General features: G+C 41.6%; 1 protein-coding gene across 3 annotated transcripts; it reads right to left on the bottom strand.

Moving 5' to 3' along the window:
- Positions 1–9,765: 9,765 nt before the first annotated feature.
- RPP40 (ribonuclease P/MRP subunit p40) lies at positions 9,766–23,642 on the bottom strand. Of its 3 annotated transcripts, none has more exons than XM_051611166.1 (8): positions 23,475–23,642; positions 21,720–21,864; positions 20,537–20,605; positions 19,015–19,110; positions 17,737–17,862; positions 12,760–12,958; positions 11,709–11,843; positions 9,766–10,438 (listed from the first exon to the last, which is right to left on the bottom strand). In XM_051611166.1, the coding sequence occupies exons 1-8, from the start codon at positions 23,601–23,603 to the stop codon at positions 10,240–10,242; spliced, it is 1,098 nt and encodes a 365-aa protein (XP_051467126.1). In that variant the 5' UTR covers positions 23,604–23,642; the 3' UTR covers positions 9,766–10,239. The 3 variants fall into 3 exon arrangements, with proteins under 3 accessions (XP_051467126.1, XP_051467127.1, XP_051467128.1); XM_051611167.1 differs by lacking the exon at positions 23,475–23,642 and adding an exon at positions 23,382–23,444; XM_051611168.1 differs by lacking the exon at positions 23,475–23,642 and adding an exon at positions 23,371–23,376.
- Between the last annotated feature and the right edge of the window lie 984 nt (positions 23,643–24,626).

The following is a 24,626-nucleotide window of genomic DNA, read 5'->3' as shown; positions in this document are numbered from 1 at the left end:
TCACATCCCTAGCTCTTTTTCTTACTCTGTAGCCGCCTCCTCCCTTTCCACATACACATTATCAGGTTTGAATAACTCAGTCTTTTTCATACCTGCCATGCATTTACATAATGGACAACTGTAGTTTATTTTCCTTTTTCCCCCTCTCACTAAAACCTGGCAGCTCACAATACCCAGTCCTTCTGTAATTGCACATCAGCTGGGATAATCTGGACCTCACAGTGACATTGGGGTTAAGAAATATGAAGCTTATTTTGGCTCTGTTGTGATTGCGACTCCTAGCAGCCAACTTGCCTCTTTCTGTCATTTTTCAACAAAACCCACAGGCTTTAAGACTTTAATTCATCCTAAAACCACATGCAGATGAACAGGCTCCAGCCAGCTCTCACTTGCCGTGAAGCCAACATGTTAATAGAGCTCCATCTTTGCTTTCAAAAACCTCATGACAGGCTAATTAATTTAATAGTCCAGACTTCCCTTTGGTTGGCTTCAATTCCCTTCCCAGAAAGCTTCCCCTAGCTCTTTACAATATCCTGAAACATGTTTTCACTATCTCAAACCATTACTGTTCTTGATTGTCTCAGGATTTTCCATGTACCAATCTTTTCCATCACCAAGGCAAGCCAGATGCTATTGAGAGAGAATTAAAAGAAGCAGCAGCAACAGATCCCCTTGGTAACTCCCTGGTATCCCCAAAACCTGGTAAATAGGTCATTATTCTGCTGGCAATAGCACCCTCAGAACAGCTACAGGGACAATTTTTAATAGGCTACATGTCTAACAACAGTACCATGGGACAAGGACAAACTTTCTGGACCTTGTTTAGCAACAACCAATCAAGTCTGGAAGCACTAGCTTGGGTGAAACACTCTACAGTGCCTTTCTCCTCTAGTCTCCCTTTTCTAGTAACAGCAATTTTACTTTTTTCCAATTTTTTTTCATTATTTTTTTTTTTTTTTTTAAGATAGGAAACCTCAGAAGGCAGAGACAGTTGCCAGGAGTTTGTGATCAGAATGAGAACTGGTTAGAGTTTCAGTGAAGTACTCAAAAGTTGTACTGTTGCCCTGTGCTAATGGTGAATCCTTAACTGACAACATCCAGAAAAGTTTCAGACAGCAGGAATCAAGTTTAACCCCTCTGCAATAAAACTTACTGTGGTAATTTTCAAACCACACACACACAGTGAAATATCTGTGAGAGTTAAATAAATTTTAAAAAGCCCATACTAAAGACACAAAGTCATGAGAAACTGCAGTCCACAAGAAGGCTGCTGGCGATTTCTACTTCTAAATGGAAACAGGATTCTTTGAAAAATCTGACTCAGTACTCCTCACTCAGGGTCACACAGAACAGCTCAGAGCCGATAGGAGGACACAGCTCTAGTGGCCACCATCACCAGCTGGTTTAGCCAATGACATACCATCAACAACAGTACTTACTTATAAGCCAGCATAGTCGCAGGTAGTTCAACAAAAAAAAAATTAAATGCCTTTCATAAGCATTTATCTAGAGGTTTTTTTCCTTGCCGTAGTTCTATAAGGGCAAGAAACCAAGAGGGTTTATTACAATGATGATCAGCTGCTTGATTTTTCCGCAGATTCTGGTATTTGTAGATTTTCTCTTAGAAGAGGGTGATATTTTTTCTTGTCTGAGTGTAACTGGACTAAATCTAAACATGCTTAAGAGGTATTTGGCACAGTAAGCTATGTGTTAATTAGGCAGAAAAAAAACATGTTTTTACCAAATTCAGAAAATTATGGAAGAACCTGGGAGCTCTCTATATGCACTGAAATCAACCATCTTAGTACATTCTGTCATCTTCTGCTCCAAAGACCCTTACCAAGTTCAGAGAAATACAATTTAATCTTAAAATACTGTATCTTTTTCTATATTACTATCTAAAAGATCCAAGATGAAATTTCTCATGTTTAATCTCAGCCCAAAACCAATTTCTAAATTCCAGTTGTCTTCTTTATCCACTTTTTTCTTGAAATTTAATTCAGAGGGAAGAAGGGAGGCACCACAGCCATTTTAGAGTATTAACTGTATGAGCTGTCACACTTTAAGAACCCAAGGTGCTTCTTCCACATCCTCACCATTTACAGGGACAAGCACCTATGACATTTTTGACAAAATCCGGTTTATGAAGCAATTTCTACACTATTGAAAAAGCTTCAGCCAAACATCTGTCCTTTGTTACCACTGCAGCTTTTGACCCCTTAACTTTGGTTCCAAATCACATTTTTGGGTCCTTCAGAAAATGGCCGTTATTCCCAAAATGACTGACCTCTGAGGGGGAAAAAAAACAAAACCCATCATCATCTTGGAAGTACCATTTGTGAGTTAGAGAGGACAGTGGGCTCTCAGTGCTGAGGGCTTTCCGTTTATACGACGGTCACCAGACTACACTTCCAGAAGAGAGGCCAAGAACTCCAGAGTGTCCAGGAGCACTGGAACTTTCTGAACCAACCCACCAATGCATCCAGGAGTGAGGAAAGAGAGCGCAAGCTGCTCCAGACTACAAAGTACCAAAGCAGTCCTGGATGAGACAGACTTACCTTCTGACAGGAATGAAGAAAGCTATTTTATTCACAGCTCCCCTCCCTAGAGGTCCTCAAAAAATTCACTTGATCTAGCCAAGCATTACGAAAGGAGCAGGGAGAACAGCACCTGTATCTAAAGTCTCATATTTAGTTGAAACGTAGCAGCAACTCCACTTTCAACACCTATAGAGAGGAGAAGTCAGTGCAGATTTTCATTCACAGAATAAATTATTCTATATAATAAAAATAGGCTGTTTCACACAGTCTACCAACAATAGTGGGGCTTTGCATAGAGCATGTGTGCTTTCTTATGTGGAAGTGTCACAGCTACTCTCCAAGCTGCTGGTTCCACAGAAGCTATACAGAGAGGTTGCCACAGCCAGCAATACCTTTGGGACTTCAAAGGAAGCTACAGGAATTCTTTGTTATCTAAAAAGCCCTCACTTCTCTTCAACAGAAGGCACAAAGGAGAGAAGCTCCCATGCAAAGTAACATGGGTGAGGTTGAGCTGGAAGCTTTTTTGAAGCCACATCTTACACAGCTTCCCGAAACTGTCCTTGATCCCTGCTGAATCCTGCTCCTCAAAATCTTAATGCAAGGCACGAAGCTTTTTCATTCTTATTTTATTTGGCTTAACACCTAAATGTTTGAGCATTGCTTGGAGAGTAACAATGGAAAACTGGCAGCAAGAAGTTGAGAAAAAATTAAAGAAAAAAATTAAGTCTCTGACCTTTGAAAAATCAGGGAACCAAACAAGCATCCTACTGATCCTGCAGAGTTTAAGGGACTTCTATCAACAGAGATCAAAACCTGGCTCCTAAAACTCAAGTATAATCCCCAAAATAAAGCTCTGGCTGCTTCCCACCAAATGCATCAACTTCTGCCCAGATCACATAGAACTGACATGCTTATAATGGAAGCCATAATTAATAGGGTGGAATAAAACAATACATGGAAATTTAGCCATGTCTCTCTGCTCGATTGAAAGGGAAGTCCTACAGCTAAAAACCTCAGTCTTCTCTTGGGGAGAACAGAACAATGAATGTTGCTGCAGTGTGACATATTCCAGGCAATTACAAGAGCTTCAGACCTCAAAGCCACACTATAAGCATGACTGGAACATAAATAGATTAGCAACTGCTAAGGATTGCTCTCCTCCTGAGTTGGAAAGCATGTTCCCACTTCGCTTTTGTAGCCTTTAATGATGCGCAACCATTCTTCTAAGAAGAAAAGCCATTTCACATTTTTATAAATATCCCAAATGCTTCATGTTACCCTTAGTTACCCTTCATCCCTCTGTTCTCTGCAATGCTGCCGACTAAGTGGAGTCATGTTTTCCCGCACATTACAGTCTTGCCTTAAGCACGGTAAACCTCATACCACTTCCTTCACTTACATCACCCTCGAGGCAGGTAAAGACAGGACTTGTTTTGCCCTGGAGCCCCGGTCAAAACCACCCCTCCCTCTCCCATCAGCAGTCTTCAGAGGAAAACGGATGTGGCAAGAGATTATTCTAAGTTCTGAAGTAAATTCTGTGAACGCTAAATAATAACCTGTGATGCTCTCAAAATGCTTTACAAAGCAAGTAGCACCCCTAAGCCTGTTGCAATAAATGGGAAAGTGTCAGAGCAGAACAGGACTGCAAAGTTACTTGTAGAAGGTCACCCAACAATTTGTTATCAGAGCTACAATCAAAACCCAGATGTCTCTAACACAGTTCTTCAGACAACTTCGCCTTTCCATCTCAAACTGCCCCAACCCCAAAAAAGCCCAAACCCTTACTTCCATCAGAGCAGGCAGACCTAGAATCTGAAGGTGCACTGTAGTTCTTCACACTATCAGCTGCTTTAGGTAGCTCACTACTCAGCATGCTGACTTTTCTGAATCTCTGTTCTGAGCACAAAAGTAAATGCAGGACCAAGTATCCAGCCTGAAGGACGCTTCAATGCCATTGGGAAATTAACTGCCTACAAGTAGGCACCACAATGCTCTGCTTCGACAGAGCCTCAAAAGTCTTCAAAATCATGTTGTCACCATTGCTTTTAGAGATTAGCCTGAATGTACCAACATAATTTTCAGGGATTTATTTGTAGACCTTGCAAACCCATGCTGGTCACACAAATACCTGTAATCATTGGGCCAAGGCATCCATTACCCTGAATTGCTAAGTGCCTACTATTCCTACTGACCTTTACATCAGAGCAGCTACAGAGGTTCCACGTGTCTCAGACTGTGATTCCACAGTATTTAACATGAAAGATGTGAGTGACAACATCCTGTACAGAAGTATAAATTTGAGTGAGAACTGGAACACACTACCACCTTGCTGTCAAGTCAGTCACAAGCACATGATTATAGCATTTATGCCAACTGTGAGAAAACAAATGATACTCAATCATCATAAAATTTACAAAAATATTTGAGCACATTAAAATAAGTTTCTGGGGCTATGATACCCTGTTCTGACACCAGAAGCTCTGAAGTTGGATTTAGTATCTAACTGAAAAAGAGGTTCAAGAACCAATGTATCACTGCTTGGTGTTGTGCCTGCTTTGCAAAAGCTGGCAATTTAAACTTTTAATTTGCTCCAATATCAAAGAAGAAACGTCTCTTCATAAATTATAATCAGCATTGTCCCAGTGGCAGTGTGGTGCCTAGTTCAGTAAAGTTTTTATCCCAGTGCCAAATTACAAGAACTTTTGAAAACGGAGTATAGCGGCACCAGCTTCCATTAAGCCTTAAGCTATATCCTTTTAAAAATGCACACTCAGTTTGGTAGCACTGAAGAAAGGTAAAAATTCAATCAGTGACAAAAGACTAGAAATACTTGTCTTCATGGTAAGTGCTATTTTTCACCTGCAATCACATAATTAAACTTAGTCTTCTGCATTCTCTGCAACCCTGCTGGCATATAATGCAGAAAGATTGTTGGTATCTATTGAACCTAGACATTTGGCTTACACATCAACAATAATACCATGGTCATCTATATTCTACAGTGGGAGGACAGAACAGCATATACCACTGCTTAGGATATTCTTCAATTACCCAAGTAAACCATATCCTTTTTCTAATAAATACAGCCCAGTAAATTGTTCTAATAAAGCCAGCTAAAAGCTACTTGGCATGGCCAAGGCACCCTGCAACTTGCTTCCCTGGAAAGTTGAAAACTGCTCAAGTGACTTCACCTCCTCCTTTTTGCTCTGGTATATGGCTGTATTAAAGCTTCTTTTCTAAGCAGTGCTGGAAGCTACTTCCAAGGATGAAACAGAGGCTGTTAATTTACAAAGACTTGCCTCAGTTTATAGCAGGTATTTCTGAAATTCTTGTTAATATTCAGAAGGTGGTTATTTAATAGCCCACTTGTTTGCATTAGTCTGTTTTTGCACTAAGCTCTATTCTATGCAACAGTTCAAGCATGTTCCAGTACAGTTACCACATGAAGAAACACTAAAGACAGAGTCAATTTTATGTATTAATCTTTAATTAACACCAGAGTAACTATAATTTTGTAGCTACGGTACTAGACTAGCTATGAAAAGGGGGTGTGGAAATACCCCTCTAAGATCTCATTTTCCTTTTTTACCTTTTGCCTGCCATACCTATTAATTCTTGCAGTACCTGTAGCAGTAGTGCTCTCTACACACAGGCTCTGTAGCACTGGGTGAGCAGCCCAACTGCTAATTGCAACTAACAGAAAAATCAACATCATCCAACTTATCTCAAGACAGTTTTACATCTTTGGTGATTCTGTAACACACTCAGAAACCTTAAAGATAAATCAAAAAGAGGCAGCCTGTGGCAAGGAATAATAAAAGCACATCAAATTTTTTCAACAAAAACATTATAACCCATCTTTGAGCAATCTCACTCACTCCCAATTGCTATGCAATCCGCAGGCTGATGACATTATGAACCTGTTTTCTTGTTGGCTTTTTTCCAGACATCCCATTTTACATCTTGGCTCGCCTCTCCAAAATGGATATTCCCTAGTTAACAGTAGCATGATGCAGCCAAAACAAGACTCATCCTTCTTCCATTAAGCCCTGTCACCTCCCTTTCAAGCAGCCTTAGATTAGCACTCATTCTTTCTCTCCTACATGCCCCAGATACAGTGTGCCAAATCTCCCTGCTTTCCCTCTGCAACCACATCTCTAGAATCTATTCTGATAGTGAAAGTTCTTTTTCTCATCCTTATCTCTTTCTCTAGAGTCCCCCATTCTAATATTGCCTTCCTCACTCAAAATACTATCACCACCATTAGGCTCTTGTGCCTGCCATTGTGGGACACATACCTTTATTTCTCCAGACAGGTTCCTGACTCAATCAGCATTTGCAAACCGAAAAGGCAAACATATTCTACTTAGAGTGATTTTGCATAGCACGCGCTATCCAGCTGCCTCCGCTTTTATCTTCCCTTTGTCACCACTAAAGTTTGTTCTCTAATTGTTCCAAACTCATCAGTTTCTAAATACATGTAACCACTTAAGCATGTGGTTGGAAAAGCATGATTTCTGCAGCCCATTCCCACTGGTTCTGCTACCCCCCAGAAACGTCTCAACAAAATTCTGTTTCCTTCCACCAGCTGAGAGGCAGGAATGCACAGCTCAGAAGGACTGAGGTTAAAGCAGAGCAATTCCCTAGTTCTCAAGGAGTATCTTATCACTGTCTGTCCGCATACCGGGACAACAAAAACCTCTACTTCTCATGCAACCAGCTTGCCCCAGGCTTGTTTCTGCATTCAGAGATTTGGCTCTCCTTCCCCATGGTAGATAAAACTCCCCAAAGGCAAAGCTTCTTAGTATGCACTTTGCTCTTTGATCTCAGAAGCAGCTGGTGCACAGCTGCTCCCCGTTACTTTTGCAGCTTTCAGGAACCTTTTGGATTTTCCTGCCCTCCCTCACAGACAGACACAAAGGGCATGAACACCACCAGCAGCCACCTTTCATTCTCTTGTAAAAACTTGTATTTCCATCTCAGTACACTGCCCAATTCTTCCTTGAATTACTGCCCACCTGACCCAGTCCCAGCTCTTCCCTCCTAACCTGTTCCCCAAGCATGTGAGCAATGCCTTCCTGCCCCTTATCTCAGCAAGTCTTCCCTCGTGTTTGGGTGGGAGATAAGAGTACTTGCAGCCGGCAGGGAACAGGCTGCTGTTCCTCATCCCAGGAAAATCTTCTCTCAGGTCACAGTTGTTTGCAGGTGGTGAGAAATAAGTCAATTCTAGTCCCATTTCTCTTCCTTACAACTACAAAGCCCAGCAGGCAGAGGAGAGCCTCCCCCCTGCGAGGCAGGCACACTATCAGACCTTGCTAGGGAAGTGTGAATCTGCTTAAAAAGGGTGTCATCTTACAGAGTCTAACAGCAGACCAACTGCAGTGACTAGTAACAGCACAAGATTTTCAATGATACTTTGTACAGGTTTAAAGAAAATGGAGAAAAGTCAGAAACGGACTCAGCATCCCAAGTGGCAAGATCCAAATTTTTTTCTTTCCCTAGCAAAAGAAGTAATTTGAATCAACCCCCAGAAGACAACTAGGGATTGTAGGAGGCAGCATAGCCAAATGACTCTGCCTCTAACTGTGTTTTGAGAAATATTTACAGCCCCTTGCCTACCTAGTAGCAGGCAAAGGGAACTGCTGACCAATCTGATGAGATTTCCCCTAGATATCCATAAAAGATTAACCTTAATACTCACAGGCTATGGAGAACTGATAGAGCTGAAATGCCTGCTTCTCCACTTGCCCTCCAGGTTGTTTGTGAGGCTATCACTGTGTACCCATCAGCACATCTGCAGCAGCTACTTCATCAACCATTCCAAGGTGCTCTGCAATCAGGTGCCATTTAGAAAAATCGCTTCACCTGGTTGTACTGCTGCCATTTCAGAGCCAAGGCAAATAGCTGCTGCACTCCTGCTGGGAGAACTATGAAGCACATGCATAAGACTTCACTCCTTTCTCTCAGTTAATAAGGGAAATCAACCCACCACTACAAGATTCTTACTTCCAGATGGCAGTTGCTTTTCTTCCAAGCAGCGTGTATTAAACTTGTTTGTCTGCATAGATACATATTATGGGGGAAAAGGTTAGTTTTACTAGAATCTGACAGAAAGATGAGTGCATTCACCCGAGCAGCAACAAACTTCATCCAACTTTTCATAAAGTTTTAAGATTTTTGACTTGGTATTGGAACTGTTCTTGCAGCTGTAACTTCTGGGAAAAGCCCACACTTTTGAGAGACCTTATGATCAAGGTGAAAAAGACACTTCTGATACTAGTCTCTTTTGTTAAAGTGGACACATGACATGACGCCCCAACAGACACTTTCAAAACCAAGTGTTAGCCAACAATTGAAGCCAATTGCACTGATGCATAGTAATGAAACATGTTTGAGCCAGCCATGTTAAGCATTTACTAGTCAAATGTCAAGCCAAGAACTCTCTGACACTTTTCCATTCAGTTTGTGATCGTTTGAGTCTATGTCTGTATGTCTGACTAGGTGGCACTTCTGTTTTGTGAGAAACATCTCATGGCAGGATAATTCTGAAAGACAACTCTTCTCACTGAAGAGAGCAAATATACAGATAAAAAAAGGGAAGCCGAACGGCTTCCCATGGGCTTTCTGCTTTACTGTGCCACTTACCCTGACAGATGTTTGCCCTACAGCTATGCCCTCTCTTCCACTACTAATCTCTTGCTCCATCAAATTAAAAACTTCCACTTTAACACTGCACTGATACTTTAATGATACACACCCACTCCATGAACCAAAAACCAATACCCTTTCCCCCTTTGCCCCAGCCACCATCCAAGCTTTTATGGATTTCAAAAGGAGTTAACCTGGATTCTTTATAGCTGCCTACACTCTGAGCATTACTTCTTATTGTTAACAAAACCTGTTTCACTTCAGCTGCATTGTTTGAGGGTATGTCCATAGCCTTCTTCCCAGAAATGTGTCTGCAGTAAAGTGACAGTAAAGTCTTGCCTCCATGAGTTGTCCTGTAAGCACAGACCACAAGCTACTCTTAAAAGTAGATATTTGGGGGGAAGGGGGTACAGGTCAATTAAAAAAGCAAGCAGCATTTTACATCACTGTTTCTGATAGCCAACTGTAAACTGCAAAATCCAAAGAGCTGGTCTGTAAGCCTTTACCTTTTCCAGGTTCAATGGATGTTCCTCCCACTGTCACGTACCTCCAGCTCACCTTTTTCCTCCCCCACAAATCACAAACACATCTCCTTTTTTATTTAATTTGCCGGCATGTGGGCTGAAATGTCTTAAACATGAATTTGAAGGTTTTACAGATCTTTAATGCAAAGAAAGAAAATGCTAAATCCCAAAATGAGCTTTCCTCCTGAGTATTTTAGCTAGTAACCTGTAAAACTAACTTTCAAATTCCAAAATTAGGCCTGGATAAATCACCTGCAGTCAATTCCTGAGAACTTAAACTCTCAAAAACATATCTTCTTCTTAAAGCTAGAATTCTGAAGTCTTTCAGAAGGCACTGTATAACAGTGAAGAAACAAAGATCCATTCCTTCCATTGTAGGTCATCCTTTAAGGGCTATAAATGATGGAAAAACATATAAAGCCTCTTAGTACTTCAACTGTTGCCTAATTACTTTTATAAAAACTTTCTTATTAGGTTTGTATACAGTAACGTGAGTTCATTTGAAAACTTCTTCTGTAGACGTAGCTTTATGGAGGACAATCATCATTAGTTCCTACAGCCATATGAAGCCAGTAGTCCAGGTTTCTAAAAATGACAAAGTTGTACAAGTTCTCTCCTCCCTTGTGGAAACCATGCTCGCTTTCTCTCCAGGAAACAGGGCTGTCTGCAAAGCCATGCACAGTTAAGGTCAGCCAACTTGCCAGTTTTGGTTCACCAAAATAGCAACTGCAAGGAAGAAAACAAGGTAATCAATAATTATAAGGGAATAGATAACATGTTCAAGTATACAATATAAAGTAAAAATCAATCAATCAATCAATCAATCAAAGATGCAAACACTTAAGTGAAAATTCAGTGAGACAGAAATCCTGCTTTTGTGCATAATTAATAAATTCAAAGGAAAGCATTACATCAGATGGTATTAGGAAATGAAATAAAATTAACTCTCAATTATCTCTACCATACTTGAAGACAGGGCAAACCTTCAAGTTACAGTAATTAGAAAAAGTTCTAAGTAGTAAAGTAGCTGTTCTGAATTTCCTACAGCATGCATTGTCTTTCAGAAGATTGAACATTTACTGAGAACAGTCACTATCAGAGTAAACAAGACACAGGAGGAAGCAACATGATCAGGATATGCTTGACACAAATACTTTTACCACCAGAAAGGAAATGGATAGCAAACAATCAAAGCCAGACATTATCCACTGCTCTTAAGTAAAGCATAAAAGCCAAGGAAATTTCTGTTCCAGCTCAAGCCTAGGGAGGCTTTCTGCATGAGATCTAAAAATTGCTCAAAGAGCAATGATCATATTGCAGATAAAGCAACAGCAATACTGTCATGAGTCAGTCCTACAATCAGTAGCCAACAGGCACTTCAAGAATTGTCTTGCACATGGAGCTTTCAGAATTTGCTCTCAATAGCATTAATATACAATAAAGGCATGTACCACAATGATCCATGATACGTTAGTATCATGTACTGAATCAGAACTGTAGCTACCTCAACCATGTTATGACACTCGATTAAAAAAACTCACTGTAACAATTTATTGTAATGCTGTCATAACCTTGAAGTTCCTTGCAATAATCTTTTTGATAGCATAAAGGGATTTAAATCACATTTTCCCCATCAGTAGTTAAAAATACTAAATTAGACTTATTTGAGGGCATCTGCTTTTCATAGACGGGGGAATTTAAAAAATGAAGGAGCTCAGTATAGCCATTGTTTCTTAAAAATGAAGAGAAAAAGCAAACTCATTACTAGAATACAGAGCAGGAATTTTCAGACTTAAAGTACCCAAATTTGTTTATTACTTTTGTGTACCAATGTTAAGCTTCCAACTCATTTCCTAATTAAAAAAAATATTCATTTTAATATTTTGCTATTTACCTCCAACAGCACTACTGAAAAGAAGTATTTAAAAGTGATTTCAAAAATTAAAAAGTGTTAGAGTGCAAGTTTTTTTAGTGGTGTACTCCTATCAGCCCTTACCACAGCTGCTCCAATAACTGAATTATCTTCTCAGGAATTATAAAGCCTGTGATTGTGCACAAAAAAGCTTTTTCCACAACTGTGTTGGGCTGAGGACAGCAGTAGGTTGATAAGAAGCTAGAAGACTTGTTGTCTCTGGAAAAAAAAGCACAACAAAAAACAACTCAGGTAAATATACTTTAATCTACAGGAAGTCTTAGTAAGCAAAACTGGTAGCAAGCAAGTAGTATCTATGAATATAATCTAATTTAAACTGAAGCTACTAAATGCCAAGCAATTAATACACAAAATGCCATGGTGCTGTGGGTTAACTCTGTCAAGGACCTAGACATCACACAGGCACTCACTCCTCCCAGGAGCTAGAGAGAAAGCTAGAGAGAGAACACACGGGTTGAGCGAAAGACAATTTAATTGCAATTAAAAAGCAAAAAGCTGTGGTTGAAAGCAAAGCAAACTAAGGAATTCATTTACTATGTCCCATCCGCAGGCCACCTCCAGAAAAGCACAGTTCTATCATGTGTAACTGTGACTTGGGAAGACAAATGCTGTCACTCTGAATATTTCCCACTCTTCCTTCCCCCACCATTTATTGCTGAGCATGCTGCCATATTGTGTGGGATGTCTCTCAGGTGTGTTGGGGTCTGCTGTAGTGGCTGTGTTCCCTCTCAGCCTCTTGCCCACCCCCAGCCTTCTCACTGACAAGGCAGTATGAGAACCAGAAAAAGGCCATGACACTGTGTAAGCAATAGCTCAGCAATAGCTACTACTTCTCACTGTTAGCAACGCTGTTTTGGTCACAAATCCAAAACCCAGCACCACACCAGCTACTAAAAAGGAAATTAACTCTATTACAGCCAAAACCAGTACACATGGGTACCCCTAAGCACACAGACAAGTTATTAAAAACTTACAATAAACACTTAAATGCATAGCAAACTTCCCACTTACAGAAAAAAGGCTTTCTTAATTCTTATTTAGCTCTTTCTTAAAATAAATTGTGGCTTTCCTTACTTAAAATACATTTAAAGATCAAAAAAATTCACATACTTACAAGCTAACTTGATTCAAGACAGCACCCAGCCATTCAAACAGTTCCTCTGTACTGCAGGACTCCTCTGGCTTTCCTTGTAGTTCATTACTTTGTAATACTGGACACTGCAAGTCTCTTAATGTGCTGAATGTTACTTTTGGCTTCAGGGACTGTATTTGGTTTTTTGAAAAGTATGACATCAACGCTGGTCCCTCTGCACCTTAACAACACAACAACACGGAGAGCTGTAACAAAACTAATAGAAGCAGCACTGAACACATTCATCCTTCGCATATGTATACAGGAAAATGCAGTGTGTGAAACTCCTTACATGCCATTATCTTTGGCAAAAGCCAGAGAATCTTCAGATTCCTTATCATCTTGGAAATAAAAATTAGTGCAAGATCCAGCAACTCAGCATAGCTCCGTACATTTACTATTTAACTAGTAAGTGTAGATCTATCAATAGAAAACTCTAGCAGAAGCAGTTGGACAAGTAATGAAATGAACTCATTAGAAAGAGGAATTCAGACTGGTCCTGTAAAGGAACAAGTGAAAGGGAACAGGAACACATGTTAACTGCTCCCCAAGACAAAGAGGTCTGCAGATGCACTCATGCCATAAGACTACCCACGCCTATATACATGAGGTCAGAGAACATTTTTCCTTGCTAGTGCCCACACATACATTCCCTTCGTGCTTATGGAGAGGTACTCGCTGCTTTAGAAGGGTAATCATGCCTTATACCATTAGGTTACTGCTAGCTTACCCTCTCTAGAAATCCTTCAGGCATTGCTATTTGAGAGGGAGAATACACGTGGTAGATGTACACAAAGATAACGCATCTCTAAGATCAGGTAAAGGGAACTAAGCTCAAATGAACTGAGGCAGTATTCCCTCCCAAACTACCACGTGTCTGGAGAGACCCTAGTATCACTAATTCACTAAGAACTGCCTCCTACAGACAGTATGGCTTCTAGAATCATGAACAACTCTCACGGAATAAATTCCTGCGGATCTCAGGAATACTTTGCAAAAAGCTGTAGCATCATTTACATTCTCCTGGAATATGCCTTCACAACTGCAGAAAGTCTCCATTTTTGTTGTCTTCTATCCAGTGTGTCAGGCTAGTGGATCTCCTAGTCCTCTCAGCTGAGGACAAGAACATGTAAGAATCATTCTGAGAGGTCTTATCCCACCACTAAAGACCACACACTTCATTTCCTATGTATGATGGCAAACTCAGGAGCCATAAGGTTTTTGAGACAAATTCTTGATTTACAGTAAATTGAGAAGTCATATTCAGATAAGATATATTTGGAAGATTATGATATCCCAGAAAAATACCAGAATCGGTCACCAAGACTAGAGACTCTCCCATCCACTTGGCTACAGTGTCTGCTATCCCAGAACACCATCTTCCCAAAATAGTGGAAAAGTGAGCAGATGACTGCATGTTTGAGAACAGATTTATCAATGATGTCAAGAGGAATTCCAGGATAGTCTGGAGGATAGGGATAGAAGAGAGAGTGGAAAGGGGGGAGTATAGAGAAATCAAACTAAATCACAAATCTCACTTTAACAGGATTGGAGAAGAAAAAATCATTGTGATAAGTCCTCAAATGTAGTGTGGCATTAATAGTTAGATGTACCTTCATGGTCTTGTGGGAAAGGTCGTGCTTCTTCAACTCTAGTAAGTGATCCAAACCAGCAGATAAAATTCTAAAAACCTAACCTAGACTAAAATCCTAACTTAAGCAGGCATATTGCAAATTAAGCTATATTAACCAACTTCCTTTTTGAAGCAGTAAGCTAATTAATGTGGAATGAATTCTCCTAAATTTGAAATTCCAGATAATGTATTCTATTTTCATAAAGTCACAATGGGTCTCTAGATGACCAAGAAGAAAATACCTTATTCATGAGAAGTCTGAAATCCACCATGGCATTAAAATAGGAAAGAGAAGAAAAGGGTTTTTTGCCTCTATCATTAGGCATGAGACATTCCATATTCCTTTTTTCTGTTCCTCTTGGTGCCAGAACCAATAAGTGGGAAAAATGGGTATGAAAACTAAAAAAACCTGCTTTTGGAAAGTGACATAAATGTTTACAAGTTTGCAGCAGTGCTGGCCATAGCCAGAAACACTAGTTATCAGCAGGAAGGCTGTTCATGGAGGACACAGATTATCTCAATGAAATACATCCTTCTTTCCCCTTCCTGCAGAATCTACTTGATGCCTCATGTCTATTAATAAAAATCTGTAAAAGTTCTATGCTTGTCGGTACTAAGGAACTAAGAGTCTTTCATATGTTATGAGCACAAGAGTCCTGCACAGAAAGGCATTCAGATTTAACTCCATATTCAGGAAATTATTGACCTGACCTGGGTTTTGGATGTAAGAAAGTGAGGGAAAGGAATGCTGTTCTTCCTGAATGCTGCTACACTGGCAGCAACAAACATATGAAACATACTAACCCTAGAGGTATTTTTCTCTCTGCCCACAGTCAATAAATGCAAGTGAGCCAAGTCTGAAGATCTGCCACCTTAGTTCAATTTCTGTCACCATTTATGGTAGCAAGTCTTCACTGTGACTCTTTCCCGGAGACTACAGGGAGGGGAATCACAAACCTTTAAACAATTTCTGTATGACAAAGAAGGGAAGACTCTTGTCATACGATTAGCACTTAAAAAGGGCAACGGGAAACATGAAGGACTAAAGTGAATCACGGGACACTATTAAAGGAGCTTGAAAGAAGCTTTAATTTCTCAGATCAGTAACTCCCTCTCAGACATGGTCTTGAAAACCCAGGCAAGAGTAACAATGTAAAGGGCATAGAATCATAGAATCATAGAATCCTAGGGGTTGGAAGGGACCTCGAAAGATCATCTAGTCCAACCCCCCTGCCAGAGCAGGGTCACCTAGAGTACATCACACAGGAAGGCATCCAGGCGGGTTTTGAATGTCTCCAGCGAAGGAGACTCCACAACCTCTCTGGGCAGCCTGTTCCAGTGCTCTGTCACTCTTACAGTAAAAAAATTTTTCCTGATATTCATCTTAAACCTCCTATGCTCCAACTTGTATCCATTACTCCTTGTCCTATCACTGGTCATCACTGAAAAAAGCTTAACTCCATCGTCTTGACACTCACCCTTTACATATTTGTAAACATTGATGAGGTCCCCCCTCAGTCTCCTTTTCTCCAAACTAAAGAGACCCAGCTCCCTCAGCCTTTCCTCATAAGGGAGATGTTCCACTCCCTTAATCATCCTTGTGGCTCTGCGCTGGACTCTTTCAAGCACTTCCCTGTCCTTCTTGAACTGAGGGGCCCAGAACTGGACACAATATTCCAGATGTGGCCTCACCAATGCAGAATAGAGGGGGAGGAGAACCTCTCTTGACCTACTAACCACACCCTTTCTAATACACCCCAGGATGCCATTGGCCTTCTTAGCCACAAGGGCACACTGCTGGCTCATGGTCATCCTCCTGTCTACCATGACCCCCAGGTCCCTTTCACCTACACTGCTCTCCAGCAGGTCAGCCCCCAACCTGTACTGGTGCATGGCGTTTTTCTTCCCCAAATGCAAAACTCTACACTTGCTCTTGTTAAACTTCATCAGGTTTTTCCCCGCCCAAGTCTCCAGCCTGTCTAAGTCTCTCTGAATGGCAGCACAGCCTTCTGGTGTGTCAGCCACTCCTCCCAGCTTGGTGTCATCAGCAAACTTGTTGAGGGTACATTCTGTGCCCTCATCCAGGTCGTTGATGAAGATATTGAACAACACCGGCCCCAGTACCGACCCCTGAGGGACTCCACTAGTCACAGGCCTCCAACTAGATTCTGCCCCATTGACTACAACTCTCTGACTTCTTCCTTTCAACCAGTTCTTGATCCACCTCACTGCCTGATCATCAAACCCATACTTGATCAACTTATCTACAAGGATGCTGTGGGAGACGGTGTCAAATGCTTTACTGAAATCAAGGTATACCACATCTACCGCTCTACCATCATCTATCCACCTAGTAATTTCCTCATAGAAGGCTATGAGGTTAGTCAAACATGTTGACTGCTCTTGATGACCCCCATCTCCTTGATATGTCTAGAGATAGTGCCAAGGACAAGTTGTTCCATTACCGGAAAGCATTCTCAGGGACCTCTCTAACATCCTTTCACTAGTGTGGAGACTTCTTAGTGACTCAAAGCAGAACCACACTAAAAGCTACACAGCTACGATGAAGAAAAACATTTTTTGCAGTAGGACTCCTGCAGCTTTTGTCAATTCTATGTAAATACAGCCTGTTCTGAGATAATACAAGCAACTGAGGACTTTGTAAACTGACCCTCAGAAGAGCAACACTTAATTTCCAGAAGAGAAATTGATGTAATCAGAAAACAGTAGGTAAATGAGTTCTAAAAGACAGGTGATTTGAGACAATACAATTTCTTAGAATAACAACCTCTCCCTCTTCTCCGATCTTGAGAATAACGTGATAACATAGCAGACTGTGTGTATCAGTGTACATAGTTCAAGATAGAAACCAGGGCTCACTGTGTACATGTCCTAGAACTACTGATGAAACAAAAGCTCCCCACCTCAAGTACTACACCAAATATATAACTTAAACATATTAACGAGAAAACCTAAAACCAGTGTATTAAGAACAGTGATGTATGTCACAGATTTATAAAGAAAAGGCAGCACTACCAAATAGATGAAGTTACACCAGAAAGTCTGGGCAACACAGAGACAAGGAAATGAAGCAACTATTATACCTCCTGTGAATCACTGTTGTGTTTCTGAACTGAAACATTCTGGTGTGCAGGAAGTAACACACACCCCTCAAACAAATAAACAAACCCCAAAAAATCCCACCCAAACAGAAGTTATTACGCCTTTTCCCCTCACTAAAAATGCATTTTGACATTGAAATTGAAATGAAAATACTTGGATTTCATTGTCAATTATATTTTTGTTTTAGATTTAGCTCTTATTACCTGTATTATACCAAGCCAGTAGGAAGTCAAATTCTAAAGGTTTCTTTTCTTTCAAGGCCCAAAGCACTCTGTTATGTTTCTTGCTATCAGGGTGAAAGCCAGAATCAGTCAAGTCAATAGTTATAACTGTAAAAATGTACAAAAACAATTGTGATAAATTTTAACATTAAATTCATTAAGATCTAAAAAAACCCCACAAAACCAAAGAATGTTACATTTACTTTTCACATACACAGCAACTTTGTTTAGTTATTATGCAAATATGCCTCCCCATCACGTAAATAAATATGCATCTCCTGCTGTCCTTATTTTGATATAATCTGGAACTGCCTTGTACTGACTGGAGGGACACTCCTTTTGTAATGGCAGTGACAGAAGTCCCAAACAGCACCTTGAAAATACTCTGGTAGTTAGGCAAGCTTTTAGCACTAAAAAAATCTAGTTTCTCACATGAAAAGCTGCATATATGGCAATTACACATTTTTTCAACTGTTTTTTTCTAAATCAGTCAGTCTCAGGCTAAAGCTACATTTATTTCTCAGACAGAAATTCAATCATACATTTTACTTGACAAACTAAATAGTAAAATGATGTCACATTTTGCCAAAATTATTACAGATAACAAATTTCCCCTTCTAAAGTTTTAATGTAACTACCTATCAACTACTGCCAGTTCTAATACATTTGAAATTGTGTAGTGTTAATGGGGTTTTTTATTCTTTACCAAGAAAAATATTACAAAAATCACCTGTTAAAAAATTGCAACATTTCCAAGTACTTGGTATATGGAGACTACCATTTTGAATGTGTCAAACATAATACAATTCTGCCTTTCAAGAAGTCTTGGGTAAAGCTCTTCACTGATGTTTGTGGTAGGTTGGTTGTTTTTTTTGTATAATGTGCAAATTTTATGTTCTACCTTAACTAGTTTAGTATTTTCCAATTTAAATCGGAAGGCATGAATACTGTGCACAGCACAAAAAAACTTCTTGAGTCCTATATCATTCCAGTATAAACACCACAACGAAAAACCCAGAAATGAAGAATTTTATTGAATACCCAAAAGATCACACATTTATTTCATTATAACCGCTTCATTATTTGGAAGAAGTATTTTTTCTCTTCATGCAGTCCTTGTATCTGCATCTGGAGAAATACAACCTAGACAATAAGCAATTTTAAGGAAAGGGAAGTTATAGCATTGCTGACTTTACATCCTAACAGGGCACTTTCACAGACAAATCTGAAATAAGCAGTATTAATATAAATAATACTTACTGTATCTCATTACTTTTTTGCCGGAATACTGAGAAGGGCGACCTTGGAGTCCAAGTTCCTCATAAGTATCCTTATCCACTGATAGAATTAGTTTTCCTGTAAATGAAACAAACTTTAATAAAAAATATCTATCTATGTTCCCTTTGAAGTTTTCTGAGAACTGTATACCTTAGACAATGTCAGCTTTGGATCAATGATATTCCTAACGTAATCCAGACTCCTTCATTTCTGTTAAATGGGTTACCAGATTATCCCTTAAAAAATAAATACTGTAATGGAATTACTCTTTTTTATCAAAAAGGTCTTATGAACTAGAACGAGAAAAGTGTAATATTATTCCTGAGACAGACAATTTTTTTTTACTACACTACCTCACTTCATTGCCTCAGTCCTTCCTCCACTTGTCCCGCTCCATTCGCTCTGTTGTTGGTTGAACACTGCACTACATTAGGGCCTGACTTAGTAAACAGTCATGCATGTGCATACATACAAAAGCAGTTCCTCCAATTCCCGTGGGACTACTCACATTGACTAAACTATGCTTATTAGTGATGAGCAGATATGCACTGGCCCAACTCCACTTCTATGTTCATGATCCATATCTGGCAGCTGCCACTTGGTACAGAATTTCACACAACAAATCTCTAGTACAGCCTTTTGAGTCTACTGTACAAGTAACAGTCTAATATAGGATATAAATAAAACTGCTGAAGATTTTGGATAGTGACATCACCAGGAACTGTGCATAGCTTGCAGTACTTGTATCAGACAAACTCAATCACTATCAAATATCCATTTTGCTAGGACTATGCTAGCAGGACACATAAAATAACTCCTCTGAAGAAATCTGGGTTTATTTATGCTCTGATGGGCATCTGTTGTATCATGGTGTCTTAGGCTAGAGGGCTGACAGACCAATTCGAGTTTCTGTTGTATCTGATTTATTGTTAAACAGAAATAAGAGTATTTATTTGGAGCCCAGAATAGCTTCACTATTTTTTCTGCATGTAAAAACCCACCTGAGATGGACCATTTTGCCATAAAACTGTGATGCAACTGAAAAAAGAGTTTTTTGGTATGTCACATAATTCTCAAAGAATAAACACTGAATATTTTAAAAAGTGTTCCTACGCACTACTGATAGTTTTCTTTTTTGTTACAAATTCTGTCTTTAAGGCCAGTAGGAAACAAGAAGATGGAATGCAATGTTTTCACTAAAATAATCCTCTGTAGCAATTGCAATTACAGGTGACACACTGACAATGTAATACTATAAATAAAGTTTTTGTTGTTTGGGTTTTTAAAAATTTATTTAGATAAAATAAATAATTTAAATGCATTAATTTTTAAAAAAATTAAAATTAATATTTTTCTGATTCAAAGATATTTCCAATAAAGTTGGCAAGTACTGTAAGCATTAAATTTTCCAGTTTACATCATTCCAAATGAACAAAACTAAACAGCCACAAACCCAAGACCATTATCAATATATACGTATTACTAAAACCAAAACCAAACATACCATTGGGTAGCAGAGCTGCAGTATTATCTTGATCAATTTTTGTGTTATAGGTAAGTGCGTAGCATGAACCTTTAATAGTAAAGCAGAACACCATGAAATTAGAGAGTCTCTAAAGACAGACATGACAATATGAACAATTCATCTCAAGCTAGTAAAACATGTCAAATACCACTTGAATCACTCTAAACGCTTGTGTCATCATCAACTTTCTTCTGCCTTCTCAAGCAAACCAGCATTTTGTTATTGGTTTTATAAACCTTGGATAGGCACTATTTTAAAGGACGTGTAATACAGATAACATTAACAATATGCCTCAGTACAAACACTTCTTATTTCCAGCTGTGACCCTTCCCACTCAGCAAATAGAAAACCCTATATTTTTCTAGCACTAGTTCACTTGAAGACAAGGTGGAAGACACTCATATTACTATATATATTTTGTAGCATCATCTGCCACAACCAATTTTGTTCTTAAAAATATAAGAGTCATATCCTGTAAACTTGGTATACCAAGTGTCGTACTACTTCCACAAAACTACTGGCATAAAAGCCCTTATTGAGACTAAAGGAAATACAAGAAAGTCCCACATTTTGACAATAACAGATCTCATTCTCCAGTTTCTTCTTTTCTGTTCTCTTTCCCCTTTCAAGCTTTTTTGCCCTCTGAAAATCACTGGAAAGGTACGACGTGTATCACGAACCAAATGGGCAGGGTCTGCTTGCTGAAAACTGCACGCTCCAAGTATGCAATAACAAGCTGCTGGGCAAGAGGCTGCATCTTTCTTCACATCCTCTTGGCTCTTACATCCCATAAAGGACAAGCCACCACGGCTCCATTAGCAAACACCACTCCCCCCAACTCTGAAACAACGTATTTTTTTCCTCTTTTTGTCTTGCCTGCTGCAGAACACAGTTAACAGCTCTGTGTTGAAATATAAAGGAATCAGAAAGGGATAAGGGAGCTGATTTCTGCAGGAATCTGCATGAAGATGAGATGTAGAACACAAATGAGAAGGAGTATAAATTGAAGCCCTCTTGACAGCTGGCTTCCAGAATTAACATGGAACAGGGAGAAATGAAGAGAGAACGGTCGTAGAAGTTTTGGACCTACTGGGTGCAAAGTAATGTTGACACACCACAAAGCAGAAAAATAACAGATGTCACCTTCTGATTAGCTCCTTACCTTTCTTCACAAAAGCATCAATGAATTCGTGAGCAACCAATTCGTGAACTGATAAATTCCTCACCAGGCAGTACTCTCCAACATCCGCAATAGTACTTTTCAGCACTTCAGGCAGCATGCCACATTCAGGGATCAAAAAAGACACCTATGAGGAACATATTTGTAATGTACATTATATCCTAAAATCTGTTTTGGAAGAAAACCAAGAAATAATTTTTAAAAATTCTTCAAGTAAATCAGTCTGTTACACCAAAATGAGACAAAAGAAATAATAATTTCAAACTATTGTCTTCAAAATGTATCAATTTGCAGAAAGTCTCCAAGTACAGCAAAGACATTACATGGTTGTTGCATTACACGTGCTATACAACAGCATTTGAGGTGCTACATTAAGGCATGATTTTACACAGCATGACTTAAGGAACGAATTTGTTTCACGTCACTCTAAATTTAGCTTGAAGTCACACTAGAACATTTCCTTCAGGCCCTGCTGCAGGAAGCAGTTATAGCTAAAAGTGTAGGCCAAGGATGTATGCAATCCCAGTGGAAATGCGAAGACCAAAGTAGAATTTAAACTGGTTTTTGAATCAATGCATTCTCCTCTTTAGAGTATTTTGGAGAGCAGGAGTGAACAGAACAGAACTTGAAGAAGACATGCTTCCGATCCTCAAAGAAGTCATAAGGTGTACATTAAGGCTACAATTTCTGTAGCAGGTTTCTAATTTAAGGTAGGAAAAGCTTCCACATCAACCCAGCTTTTCTTAATCCACTCCGCATTCAGTCTTCTGGTCCAATTGCCTACCTTTAATTTCGCTTTTGTTTAAAACCTGTCCTGCCTGCATTTCATACATCAAGAGAACTTCTAAGCCTGGGAGACCAGGGCAAACCAGGTTATTACATGGGCAAGCACCAACCTGCCCAATAACCACGCTTAAGCAGCGGTAAAGGTTCATTCCCTTGCTCCTTCCCCGCTCTACCTCTCATAAAACCTTTTATTTTCTGAAACAAAGAAGCTGATGGAGAACGAATACCTATCACCTCCCTTTGTGCAGACAGAGACACGAGAAGTCACAGCTGACTGACGGGCTGCCTGCCTGCCACAGAAACAGAAGGCTTCTCCTTAGCTGCTCCGAAAGTGACTAAGGAAACAGCAAGCGGGCCTGGCTGACGCGTGCAGCAGCAGCGAGAGCAAGCCGGCAAAGCCGGGCCTCGCCAACATTTAAGTTGCCCAGGACAAGGAAGGAGTTGCTGATGACAGCACAAGGTGATGCTCCGGCAGACGGAGGGGCAGGGACCCCCTCAGTCCCTCCCCGCTCGCACCAGGGCGGTGCGGGCGCCGCTCCCCGCGTCCCTGCCCGAGCAGCACCGGCAAGCCGCCGCCGCCTCTCCCGCCGGGGCACCCTTCTTCCACCCACTCCGCGGCCGTGCAGCCCCTCGCCCCCCGAGGCGCCGCATGACCACCACGCCAGCGGGAGACCAGTCCTCTTTTTTTTGTTTTTTCTTTTCCCGATTTTCCCTTTTTATTCCCTCCCCCCCCCCTAAAAGCGGCGTGCGGGGCCCCTCGGCAAGGCCGGAGGACCCTTCCGGGGGACGCCTGGCGGAGCTGGAGCACCCAGCGGAGCGGCCCTTGCCAGGACCTGCCGGGTCTCACCCGGGTCTCACCCGGGTCTCACCCGGGGCCCCCCCGCCCCGGCGCGGCCCGTTAACCGGCGCGGCCCGTTCGCTCCGTTCCGTTCCGTTCGCCGCCGCACTCACGCGGCAGTTGTAGGCGTGGCCCCGCACGTGGGCCGCGTGCCGCGAGCGCGGGTGGCGCGCGTGGCCCTTCTCGCAGAGCAGCAGGTGCCGCGGGACCTGGCGGAGCCGCCGCGCCGCCGGCAGCGCCATGGCGGGGCGGCCAGGGCGGGCACGCCGCCGGACGGGGCGGAGGCTGTGCCGGCAGGTCACTTCCCCCTGCGCCCGTCAGGGCCGCCGCTTCCGGCTGCAGCCCCGGCGGGGCGGGGCGGGGCGGCTCCGGGGCGGGGAGGGGAGGGCTGGAGCAGCTGTGCCGTGGAGGCAGGCTGGGGAGGGGGGGGTGCTGCTCGGCCGCGGGGAGAGCTTGTGGCCGCCTGCCAGCAGCACCCTGAAGGGGCTGCAGGGAAGCCGGGGAGGGAGGGGCTCGTTTTGTTCCTCGCCCGTAGCTGGGCCGGATGCCAAGAGGAGAAGTTGGCGGGGTGTAGGTCGGGGTGGGGAGTTTCCTTAGTGTAAAAAAAAAAAAAAATAAAAAAATATATATATAATTGTATGGGTTGTGGGTCATTTCGTGGAATCGTGAATCACGGGATGGGCTGGGCTGGAAGGGGTGCTGGGCATCATCCCGCTCCAGCCCCCCCGCGTGGGCAGGGACACCCCCAGTTGGGGTGCCCGAAGCCCCATCCCGCGGCCCGTGAGCGCTGGCTGCCGGGGGGGGCAGCCGCAGCTTCCCTGGGCAGCCTGTGCCAGCCTCTCCCCGCAGCCGGCATTCCTCCTCATGCCTCACCGAAATCTCCCCTCTGCCAGTTTAAAACTGTCCCCGCCTTGTCCTCTCCTTACATGTCGTGGTAAAACGTCCTTCCCCAGCTTCCCTGTAGCCCCTGCAGGTACTGGGAGGCTGCTATAAGGTCTCCATGGAGCCTTCTCTTCTCCAGGCTGAACAGCCCCAACTCTCTCAGCCTGTCTTCACAGGAGAGCTGCTCCAGCCCTCTGATCATCTTCACGGCCCTCCTCTGGACTCGCTCCAGGAGAGAGTCCGGTCGTTTGTTCAACACCTACAGTGGTACAAAGGCAGGAACCATAACATTCCTGCAAGTTTACTTGTTCAGTAGCTCTATATCTTGCTGGTTTGGTAGCATAACTCAAGCGCTTTTGCTCACTAGCTGGTGAGTTCCTGGC

The sequence above is a fragment of the Apus apus genome, chromosome 2 (assembly GCF_020740795.1).
Source record: "Apus apus isolate bApuApu2 chromosome 2, bApuApu2.pri.cur, whole genome shotgun sequence".
Classification (NCBI taxonomy): Eukaryota; Metazoa; Chordata; class Aves; order Apodiformes; family Apodidae; genus Apus; species Apus apus.
Note: the sequence above shows the minus strand (reverse complement) of the source record. Positions and strands in the feature narration are given on the sequence as shown.

Excerpts from the sequence above, each read along its gene's own strand:
- RPP40 (XM_051611166.1), bottom strand. The coding sequence starts at position 23,603 with ATGGCGCTGCCGGCGGCGCGGCGGCTCCGCCAGGTCCCGCGGCACCTG. Across the intron at positions 11,844-12,759 it reads GTCTTGAATCAAGTTAGCTT|AGACAACAAGTCTTCTAGCT; the intron begins GTAAGTATGTGA and ends TTTTTTTTCCAG. Across the intron at positions 10,439-11,708 it reads CAGTTATTGGAGCAGCTGTG|TTGCTATTTTGGTGAACCAA; the intron begins GTAAGGGCTGAT and ends TCTTCCTTGCAG.